Consider the following 12,227-nt stretch of genomic DNA (forward strand, 5'->3'; position numbering starts at 1 on the left):
GTACAGCTATGTTTGACATACTAACAAGTGCCATCAAAATTAAGAGTAAATAATTGAAAAGAGAGATAATGATTAGCCTTTAATACTCAAGCCCCAGCAGGCACAAGTGAATTGTTGGTGTGGGGTGACTAGACTTACCTTGCAGATTGTACAAGTCCCTCAGTTTTCTTTTGGTCTTGCGTATTGGTTTCTTGTGCAACAAAGCTCCTGTTCTCATCCTGGTCAGCATCAACATCCGCTTTCCCTGTATCCATGGTAACAGGTGAATCATGCCCATCATCATCATCTCCATCATTAACCTCCTGTTCAATCACATCATCCTCTAATTCCTCCTCCTCCTCCTCCGCCTCTTCCCCTTCAATGTTCGCGCCGAGGATCTGCGCCACTTCCGCGCTCGAGTCCGAAATACGTTTCTCCTTGATCCTCGCACTCTTCTGCAAGAGCTCAGCGACGTTTTCCGACGACTCCAGCAACTGGTCGCCCTGGAGATCCTGGATGTCGCCTCCCACGGGAGACGGGGGTGGCGACTTTGGGCCCTCATCATCGTCCTCCTTGATCTGATCGTATGTCTTTGGCAGGTGACTTCCCCCGACCGGCGATGGTTTTCCCACCAGGGGAGAAACCTGATTTGACGGAGCAGACGAGGGCGTCGGGGTGAGAGTCACAGAGCTGTCCGGGGTGGCAGCCAGAGCGTTCATCTCTGAAGTCCCGCATGAGCTCAGGAGATCATCCACGGAGACATTGGTCCCTGTGATGTGGGTGAAACTGCTACTGGAGCTGGCGGTGCTGTCCTGGAGCAGGTTCTGAGGCGTGGTGGTCTTGGTGGGCGAGCGGGAGCTGTTCATGAGGGACTCCGGGGTCATGAGGTAGGGCTGGCCGGACGAGTGCGTGGACTCGGAGGTGAAGGAACTCGTCTCTGCCGAGGGGGTCTGGGGGTCGCGATGGGGTGAGAATAGCGATGCTGGGTCAATGCGAGGCGGTTCGGTGTCTGTGGATGCCACAGAGCGATCCGTGGCACTGAAGCTCACATCGGAGAGTCCATCCAGTAATGCTGCAGATAGAAGTTGAATCAAATGCAAAAGCCTAGAGTCAGCTCAATATTTCCACTTCAACATATATGTGAACTCTACTGCTTGACATTTCAGAGTTGTTTAGAACATGTCAAGAGATGCAAATGCGTGTACAGGATACTACATGTAGTGTCACAACCATAACAAAACTGGTTTAGAAAGTTACCTTGAGCTAGATGAGAGGAATCTAGAAAAAGTAAAATCAAACTCATTATTTATTATTCAAGGAACAGGAAATAATGTTTCCTTCCGGACCTGGGATGTATTACAGTGTCTTCCTCTAATCACCTTGATGGATATCTTTTCTACAAAATATATATACATATATATATATATATATGTATATATACGTATCAAACAAACCACATATACATTTTACATCCTAAATATGTGATCTAATTAAAGACCCTGTTGGAAGTGAAAAATGAAATAGATGAATTATATATCAACAGAAAGCTTATAAGCCGTAGATTACATTCATATTAATTATATGCTATGTTAGTGTCTGTCAGAGCAGTAACAGCTTTGAAAATCAGAAGTTGATAACCTAAAAACTAGCTTTCAACTTGATGATATCATCTTATGTAGAGTACATATATTCACAATGACTTTGCAATAATTTAGCACAGCCCATCGCCTTAAAAGCTATATAGCAGAGATAATCAGTTCCCCATAATTGGCCAATTTTACCCCTCTTGACCAGTTATTTAGAGAGGTGCGGGAATTAGGGTTTCGATTCGCTTCTGTGCAATACTGAAAGGGAAAATCTTTCTTATTCCTTTATATTTGTATTCTACATTTATTCAGCTTTCCATTGATATAATGTTGTGTTATCATTGGATAGGGTCTTTAAAGATAAACTTGAGTTGTGCTAAAAAAAAGAAAATGAATTCTCACAGAATCTAACGAAACTTACACTGAATGTTCAAGATTACAAATAAATGTCATGTGCCAAACAAGTTTGGAAGAAAATGTATACTGGCTGAGTAATGAGCATAAAAAGATAAGGAAATCAGGGTAGTACCAGCCCCGACACCATGTGTGTTGTCCCATATACATCTTTCTGTGTAAGTGATTGTTACTTTACCAAGACTCTGCCAAATTTATGATGATTTTGATGACTCCAGAACCTTGCATTACACACCATTACTTACATGCTGTATGATCAACTTTTCTGATCCATTCCACACCTTTTCTTTCACAATGCAATCGCATTACCAGAACTCAAGTTTATCTTTAAACTGTGCGCACTGTAAAATATTAGCAAAATATTTCTCCCATCATATCCTTAGGTAAAGTCATCAGAATTTTCGAGAAAAACATTCACAGACCCACATACACAGTAGAATATTAACAACACATTGATAGATACATGCATTTAGATATCTAATTTCTCAACCTTGTATCCTGAGATGTTTTACAGGAAATTTAAAGAAATCAATTCATCAAATAAATGAAGAAAAACAAAAACTGGATGGAATAACAAAGTTGTATAATTCTATGATTGATGAACAAACTATGCTTTCCATTTGTTTTGTGTGAGCCAGAAGGAAATTAAAGGTAATGCAAAATTTTGGGAAATTTTGAAAATTGGATTCTTTAACATTTCTATATATTTGGATGCCCCTGTGGATGTATTATAAGCACTAGAAAATTTATCCCCTAAAAACACTTCTGCTTTCAAGAAATTGAATAATCAACATTTACCGGTGCTCCCGGTAAATTTCAAATATTTCAAATAGAGTCTAAGGCCATTCCATGGTAGCTGCGACCATGAAAATCTCAGAATATGCAGTTCTGATATATAATTTCCAAGCGGGAATAGCAAATTGGTCGATTGTAGTAAAGAAACATTGTTTTAAAGCTAAAGTAATATCAGTCTTGAGAGGGAGCTATACAACATAAAGAGTTTATTATTTACAATTTCATCACTTTAGACTCGATTTCAACCGCGACAATGATCATTGAATATTGTAAAACCGCATATGCTTCCAATATGTTCATTTGAACCAAATTCATGACCCCATACCAAAACTTTGTATTACCTTTAAGTATTTAACACAGATTTAACGCACTCCTGGCTCTAAAGAGACACTTTGCAAGTTGCACTCAAACTTACTATTATCTCCATGTGATGTCGTTGTGTTTATAGAGCCAGCCATGATTTCTTGCTTCACTGATGGGGACGGCTGGAAACGGATCTGCAGTTCTTGAAGCGCCCTGTGCCGATGGCGGAATTCAAACAGAGAATAATACTTTACGTGATTGGCTCATAGTTGATATATTATAGGAATAGCTAGCAATAACAAACCCAAACAAAACATACCTAAATGATAATATACCCACATAAATTCATCAAATTGAATCAAGAAAGATTGACTAGATATCATTGTAGTTTAGGTTGAACTGCTAGCAAAATAAAAGTCTGAGGAAGAGTAATCTACTTTCACACGATGATTATCAATATTTTATTTCAACATAACGATTGATAAATTATATTCCTTGATTCGTTCCTTAATCTGATTTATTTTTCTTAATTTGTGTGTATTCGGAATGTTTTGTATTGTAAAATGAACAGTTTCAGCACTTAGGCTACATGAGACTGGATTCTTTAGGACAATGGAATTATTCAATCAATCAATTAATCAATCTGTATGGCAATGCATTTTGTTATGTCCTTCAAACCTAGGCTATGAAGATACAATTACATCCATTTATGCCTGTACAAGCTATCAGCTATCTCTGTCATTTCAAATCACATTTTTAAAAGACATCTGTGCCTGTAGATTTGTGGCATAATTATAGTAACCAAAGACAAGAACTCGGCTGCTCTTGAGCAAAATTCTGTAACCAAATGGACTGTTCTCCACTGGACATTACCTTGAGAAGACACAAAACATCTTGACCAGCACACTAACTGCTTGACCGTTGTTCATATTGTCACCGTCCTCTCCTTCTGCAGCTACTTCTTCAAATTCGCCTGTAATGGGGACGTTTCATAAAACAATTATGGTTAGGCCAAATAACAAAAATAATGTGTTTCTCGTCCAAATATTTTTTTAAAAGGAGGAGGCAGGGCATTACTATTAACTATTTTGCTATTTTTTTCCAAGATGGCTGCCATGCTACTTATAGATGGCCAAGCCTATTGTATTCACAGATATTGTGCTATGTGAGTATACTGGTGCAATGTAAGGCAAAACAAATGATTTGTATCACTTTAGTAGCTATTTAAACAAATTGTATATCACAGACTTTTTTTTGGGGGGGGGGCTTTTTTTTCTGAATAGTAAATAGTAAATAGTAAAAAAAAAAAAGGAGGCGGGCAGGGACGAGAAACACTTCATTTTTGTTAATTGGCCTTATTTATGTAATTAAATGTAGTCACACTATCAGTTAGTGTCATTAAAGATTCTGTCAGAAGCGAAAAACGAAATAGACGAATAATTTATCAACGGAAAGCTTATGAGCCATTGATTACAATAATATAAACTATTTACTATTTCAGTGTCCGTCAGAGGAGTACCAGCTCTCTGAAAATTCGAAATCTAAAGCTCATGGAACTAAAAATAAGCCATCGACTAGATGACATCATCTCATGTGAAGTACTGTACGTATATTCACAATGACTTTGCATTAATCAAACACGGCTCGTTATGCTGTAACCTTTCTAGCTTTTCACAAGACATGTATATATACATGTGATGTATTGAGTTCACTGGGGTCGTATTGTATATATCACCATGTATAAATAAGGAACATGAGGGCCCTGTCTTACAAAGAGTTGATATTAATCACAGCTTATTTGCGAACTATGAACATAAGAGATACAGAGCTGCCAACCTTGTGCGACCAAAAAAAGGAATCATGATGGCAAAAAAAAGGAATTTCAAGCAAAAAAAAGGAATACATAAAAACGAAACTTACAACCACGTGGGCACACTTCCAATGCAGAAATGTTCATTCATCATGCTGTTTTTTCCATACAAGCAAGTAATTTATTTGGTGGTTATTTTGGTATTATCGGCATTTCATTTTTTTTAGAGAATATTTTTCTCTTCAAGTATGTTTTAAAATTAGTTTTCTATTGAATTTATGATCAAATCACCATTTTAGGGCAGTTGTTTGACGCGCGGTATGTAAAAAAAAAAAAAAAAAAAAAAATTATTAAAAAAAAAAATACGTATTTTATGCAGAAAAAACGTAATACCGTAATTTGGAGGGAAAAACGGAGTAATTCCAGCAAAAATGGAATGGTTGGCAGCTCTGGAGATAGGAGATTGCAAACTTACGATTGATTAGAGGACTTGCGATTGATTTGGATCAATCGCAACTCTTTTTAAGACAGGACCCTGAGAAAACAAAGTCTGAACACAGATAGGGTTAACATAGATGGACCAACCTGTTTGGAGCTCCTCGCCATCTTCGGCCTCTTCTTGGGTCTGCTTGGTTCGACATCGTCCGGCATCGACGATGGCGAAGCTGAGCATCGGTTGCATCAGGAGAAACTCTGTCACCGAGCTGAAGTGAGCTGTGCCGTCATCGTGTTGTTGGTACAGCTGGATCACGTACAAAACCTTTGGGGTGTTTCATAAAGATTCTAAGTTGAACTTATCTCTAAGTTGGACTTAACAATTATGGAAAGCTGTTAGCATCTTTGAAAATATTTTGTAAAAGTTAGTTCAAAAAGCATTAAATGTTTGATTCAAATCATTCAAATTTTCTATTATTAAGGAGATTTCATGTTCTTGATGTGGAATTTATGAAAAGTCTAAAATACTTGAATTTTTGCTTTTGATTATATTTAATTTCAAGGCTACAAATGGCTCTCCATAATTTTTAAGTCAAACTTAGAGTTAAGTTCAACTTGGGATCTTTGTGAAACACCCCCCTGCACAAATAGAAAATTATATGAAACACCATTGTTATGTTATCTCCCAGACTAGACCAAAGATCTTGATTATCAGGGCTCTTGAAGAACTTCTTATTGGGTTGCCAGCTACTCAGCAAAGTAATGTTACCAAATTAAACTTTTAATGGTCATTGAGGATAACGTGCTTAAAATTCAAGTGAAACTCATCTATCAATCAACTGGTTTAATGATGTTGCCTATTACGTGTATAAATGTGTCCAGTATTTTTATCCTTTTATATGTCATTAATTTTATTTTATGTCAACATGTATAATGCTCAGTGTATTTTAAATATCATGTTTTTAACTTGTACAAATGATCTGCAATTCAGCTTCGGCTGCCAGAACATCATACGAATAAACCCTTATTGACTTGAATTGAATTGAATTGAAATGTTAGGAGACTTCCTTTAAGTTCGACCTGAGCAACAAAAGCAGTATTTTTCACTTTGCCTGAGAGGAATTACGGTGGTCAAATGCAACCAGTCAACTGGAAAATTGTGTTATTTCATTACACTGTTTAGCGCTTTTCGTGGCCTGGCTTAAATGAAGGAACTAAGGTTTTTTACACAGAGTCAATAAATAAAATCAAACCCGAAATCCACCAGTCAGTAGATGTATATATCCTATAGAAGCCTAGTGGGAGTAACAACTTAACCTGTTGACTACCAAATTCTGTTATTCCCAGAGGCTTAGTACAGGAATCAACTGGTTTTAGGTTTTAAGGGTGAACAAAGTAATAATAATAATAATAATAACAAAAGGCATTTATATAGCGCCGTCTATCTAGACAATTCTATTCCGATGCGCACAAGAAAAATAGAAAGGATGAGTGAGTTTGGATGAGTGTCATAGTGCCAAGTACAGGTATTGTTAAATATGATAAGATTTCAGCTTGGATTTGAAGGTCTCTAAAGAAGTTATGATTCTCAAATTAAATGGTAAATTATTCCAAAAAGAAGGTGTTGCAGCTAAAAAGGCCCTTTCACCACAGGCTACTCGTGTCTTGGGAATCTTAAGAAGATGCTGGTGTGATGATCTTAGACTACGAGCTGGTGTATAAGGCATAACAAGGTTTTGTAAATAGTTTGGTGCTAATCCGTTTACAGCCTGCTAATCCATTTACAGCCTTCCATGTGAGGAGAAGGATTTTGAATTCTATGTGCTTGCGGATTGGCAACCAGTGCAACTTTTTGAGAACAGGAGAAATGTAACATAATCTTGAAGACAAGGATGACCTCTGACCTTTCTCCTGATGTCCGTAGCCATGAGGAAGCTGGCGCTGAGGTCCAGCTTGACCTTGAGACAGGGTTGAATGTCGTTAGGCGAGGACCCAAAGCGGATCTTCTGGAGGCAGATCCACTGGACGGTGCACCACACCTTCAACTCTCTGTTCTGGTCTGCCCCAGTGATCAGGAATCGCCAGAACGGCAAGCTGGAGAGGAAGAAGAGACAAGTGAGTTACAGTGGGTGGCCAAATTTGTTTAGGTTCAAACAGGGTCAGAGCTTGGTACAGGGTTGGATGTTGTTGGTTGTTGGGTACTGTATCGTCACCTACAACTGCAACTACAAGCACAATAACAACCACAAACACAACCAAAGTTACACCAACCACTCTTCCCTTGGCAGTAAAGTCATTTTTTTCTCTATGTATCATTATTAGAGTAAACTTTATCACACTAAAACTGTTGAAATTTTTTGGATTTACAAGTACAATTTCAACCATACGCTTAATAACGCCATCCACAACTGTTAGAATAAGTAGATATTCACTTTTCATTTTGCATGAATCTCCATCACTCACCTCGCATCTTGTTGCTTGTGATTGTCACAGAATAGGAGAGACATGACCGGTTCACCGTCGTGGGGAGCGAACTGATGAAGACATCTTGGGGGTTCCTCAGACACCTCCCAGTACATCTGCCAGAACCTGACGGTACCGTCCAGACTGGCGCTGGCCAGGACTGACCCGTCGGGCGACACCGCCATGTCGGTGATTGCCTGCATCAATGAAAAGGGAATTAAAAGTAAAGACCAGTTTTGGAAATGCCCCCCTCTCAAAAAATGAAATGGAAGCTCTTATTACCAATCAGGTGAAAGAATATGTTTTGACTAATACGTGATGATACAAATTTTGCTGAGAAACCGCCTATTAATTGATATATTTGGTAAATTATTATATCTATCTGGACCGGATAGATATCGCGCACGTATCACGTAGTCCCATATACATCTTTCTGTGTACAGTGCTAGTAACTCTACCAAGACTGGGCCAAATTTATTATCATTTTGATGATTCCAGAACCTTGCAGTACACACCAATACTTATATGCTATAGATAATCAACCTTTTCTCGATTCCACACTGTTTCTTTCACAATGCAATCGCATGACCAGAACTCAACTTTATCTTTAACTAGAGCTGCATTAATACTGAGCACATATCCATTCCACGGCATCCCAGAGCTAGAGCGAGAGTCAGCAAGTAAGTGTCGCCAGACATCTTTTCAAGAACCCCCCTCCCCAAAAGAGGAAAACTTGTAAAATATGTATTTTATGGAAGGGCAGAACATGAAAGTAATCTACATCCAGGGGTGATAATGAGAGTTTTTTTTTTTTAATGGTTTTAGTAAGAAAACATGGAGCAATTGTATTTGGAAATTGTATCGTTCAATTCATTTCTCTGGTACATGAACATTCCCTCAATATAATATTACTATTAATATTCATATAATTCTATTACAATCCTCTGTAACTCCATTTGTAAACCTATAAATTCTATAAACCCTAATAGGTTAATTTTTTGAGTTTTTAAGCCACCTATGAGGGCCAATTAACCCATTTATTGGGGATTACCCCAGTTATTTTATCCCCCCCCCCCCTCCCCCCTCCCTTCTGCATACCAATTCATCCTCATTACTCATTATTTGTCACTTACTTGTTTGTCTCTTTATGTAAGTATTCCTCTGTACAGGAATATCATAATGTAAATTATATTCTATTTGCAAATTTTTTCTTTAAAGTCACACTGTCCTACTTGTAGCTACTTGCTCCCTCTATATAGAAAACAATGCCTAACCGGTGACCATCGGTCCCCAATGATCCTCTTTTTCTTATGTTAATTGAGAGCCGAGTTGATGAGATAACCACCTGTGCAGTGACCTTGCAGGGTGCTCTAATCCCTCCTATAAACGAGTACAGATAAGCTTTAACTGGAATGTGGAAAATAAATTAAAATAAATGAAAAATGATTGTACACTGAACCTACCTTTGTATGACCATTGATTGCGATGAGGCCATTGGAAACCTGTTCATACTTGATTTCACTGGTGCCTAACTCTCCAGCAACCGCTGTAATATCCCAGAGTTCAGCCTGTAGAAAAGAAAAAAGTATATATTTGGCACTTTCCGAGATTCCCTACACCATTTTCTAAAATGTATGAGAAAACAGTAACATCCAACAAGTAGATTAACACAACGTTTTTTTTCCAACCATATAACGGATGCCCCAAAATTATCAAAAATATTTTCCACGAATTACCCATACTACTTGTTGTTCTGTCTGGTAAGCCTCTCGCAAACTTTCTGGTTAGTAAGAGCAATTTCTGTAGCAAAAACTACACAAGAGATTCAAATGAATAAGTAAGATAACTACAAAAGTAATAAAAACTTCAAAAATCCAGAATTGCAAATCTGAACAACTCATTAAACAGTTGTGGTGTTTCAGTAATCCTTTTGCTCCAAAACTTAAGCCTCAAAATCCATCAGAAAAAGTCTTTCTTTGGAACAGTGTTTATAAAATATTTTGAAAGTTGAACTTCGATAAACAGTACCACTTAGCCGTTGCTTTCCTTACCCTTTCGCCATGTGAGACTGCAAGAAGGTTGCTCCACTCATTTGAAAGGTCATCATCGGGAAGGTACGGGCACCAGACGATACGATGGTAGTCACTCGGAGGCAGGCTCCTCTTCACTTGGATCTTGGGTTCATAGCTGAAATATCCAACAGAATAGAGGATTGTCTTAAAGGCCGGCTGTCCTATTTCAGCCAGAAGGGATTAGACCACACAGCGAGGTCACTGACAGGTGGCTATCTCATTAACTCAGCTCTCAATTAACATAAGAAAAAGAGGATCATGGGGGACCAACGGGCACCGATTGGGGAAGTTTTCTATATAGAGGGGGCAAGTAGCTACACGTAGTACAGTGTGGCTTAAAGAAATGTGGTCTCTCAATAATTGCTCCACACCTTTGTCTTATAACAATCCTTGACCCAACACTAAACCTAAAGGATTGTTCAGTTATACAGCGGCAAACCCCGCCAAAAAAAAAAAAGTTTTATTAAATATTTTTTATAAATGAATGGCCATTTTGAGGAGGTAAAAATAAAGCCGCCACTCCACAAATTATATTTTGTGCCATCTGACAGCAAGATTTGTTCAACCAATCAAACTTTTTACAAAGTTAGTATAAAATATGATGTCACAAGTACTTCCTAATTGGTCACAACGGCAATTCACAAATCGCAAAGATTTAGAGTTGTTTTACCATTACCTCATGACATGGGCCACTCACAAAATTTCCATTTTTGTTTTCATTTTACTGTGATAATAATAATAATACTCAGTTTTTATATAGCGTTTATTTCAATCACTAAGCGCTTCCAAACTTGGAGATTATTACCCCAGCTTTAGCTGTGCTGCCATTACGGCGCTCTAGCATTTCAAAGAATTGATTCTTGCCGGATACCCATTTACATCCCCTGGGCCGAGTGTGGCAAATGTAGATCAATTTCTTGCCAAAGGACATTAGTGCCGTAGCGGGACTCGATCTGCGGACCTTGCGATCGACAGTCTGGTGACGTTACCACTCGACCACGGCACCTGATAAAAACTTTCAAGCATTTTATTCACCTGATCACGCCGCCTTCTTCCTTGATGTGCCAGACGGAGAGGTTGCCACGCTGGTCCACACAGCCCAGGATATCTGCATTGTGAAACGCGAAGGCAATGTCGATGATGACACAAGAAAATCCTTTCAACAGCGCCCTCACAGTGCTGCGTCGGTTTAGAATCCTCAGGCCATAACCTGACTGAACTGAAATGTGAAAAGTAAAAAAGGACAAAATAATCAATATTCTGTTGGACACATTCAAGCTAAGAATATCTGGATTTTGCTCTAAAAGGGCAATCCCAAACTTGTAAAAGTTCATTCTTATTACTTAAAGGAAACCAAAACCTTCATACTAAGTTACTTTTATTGTAAAGTTTAAAAGCTTTGAATAAAATCAGTGAAAATTTGAACAAAATCGGGCAAGGAATAAGAAAGTAAGAGCTTTTTGAGATGACTAGTCACTAGAGGGCGGTATTCAATTTGATGACATCAATAGTGAACAACTCTCCATGCCTTTTGTACATAAAATTTCACAATTTTTTTGTTTTCTTTGTATTTATTTGTGTTCTTGATCCCACTTCATAACATGTGTAGTAGAATATCATTTTGCATTCTATATCTTGCTTTCGGGGGAGTACATTATCTCAATCACAAGAAAGAAGGAAAAACATGAAATTTGATGTACAAAAGGCATGGAGAGTTGTCCACAGATGATGTCATCAAATTGAATACCGCCCTCTAGTGACTAGTCATTTAAAAAAGCTCTTACTTCCTTATTCCTTGTCCGATTTTGTTTAAATTTTCACTGATATTTTTCAAATATCTTAAACTTTACAATAAAAGTAACTTAGTATGAAGGTTTTGGTTTCCTTTAAGAAGGCAGAAAAATAAGAGAAACAGAATGGCAAAAGTTTGAAATAAATAGGACCAAAAAAAAGAGAGTTATGAATGTTTGAAAATACAAGAACAATAGAACTGTGCGAATCTCACATTAGTAGTTTGGTCAGTGGATTGTCAGGTAGTGACGGACAACTTTCCAGTTTGTCATGTACAAAATATCATTAATTTCTGTTTTTCTGTGCTTTCTCCCTTGGAGTACTACTCAATATGTATTATGGATAGTATATTATTGTAAGTCCTATATAGAGCAAAGACCCTCCTGAGTCATACATTTGGAGAAAGAAAAAACATTTAGACTATGTGTTTGAACAAATGGGAAACTTATCCCGCACTACATCACAGTGACATTACCGATTCAGTCAATTTGAAGCTTCCATTCGTATAGTGATTACAATTTTCAAAAATTCATAACTTTCTTATTTTTTGTCCGATTTCTTTCAAACTGTCACCAGTCT

At 37.9% G+C, this 12,227-nt stretch overlaps 1 protein-coding gene across 3 annotated transcripts in view; it reads right to left on the minus strand.

Annotated features, from left to right (window-relative positions):
* Positions 1–12,227, minus strand: part of LOC579162 (enhancer of mRNA-decapping protein 4) — a 42,621-nt gene that overhangs the window by 14,494 nt on the left and 15,900 nt on the right. For all 3 annotated transcript variants that reach the window (XM_030975215.1, XM_030975216.1, XM_030975214.1), the window contains exons 7-15: positions 10,893–11,076; positions 9,837–9,972; positions 9,249–9,353; positions 7,786–7,982; positions 7,227–7,416; positions 5,473–5,647; positions 3,951–4,050; positions 3,190–3,290; positions 139–1,051 (exon numbers count right to left, since the gene is read on the minus strand). In XM_030975215.1, coding sequence (XP_030831075.1) covers positions 139–1,051; positions 3,190–3,290; positions 3,951–4,050; positions 5,473–5,647; positions 7,227–7,416; positions 7,786–7,982; positions 9,249–9,353; positions 9,837–9,972; positions 10,893–11,076 — 2,101 coding nt within the window. The remainder of the gene's footprint in view (positions 1–138; positions 1,052–3,189; positions 3,291–3,950; positions 4,051–5,472; positions 5,648–7,226; positions 7,417–7,785; positions 7,983–9,248; positions 9,354–9,836; positions 9,973–10,892; positions 11,077–12,227) is intronic.

Source organism: Strongylocentrotus purpuratus, unplaced genomic scaffold, assembly GCF_000002235.5.
Source record: "Strongylocentrotus purpuratus isolate Spur 01 unplaced genomic scaffold, Spur_5.0 spur5_scaffold_8, whole genome shotgun sequence".
NCBI lineage: Eukaryota > Metazoa > Echinodermata > Echinoidea > Camarodonta > Strongylocentrotidae > Strongylocentrotus > Strongylocentrotus purpuratus.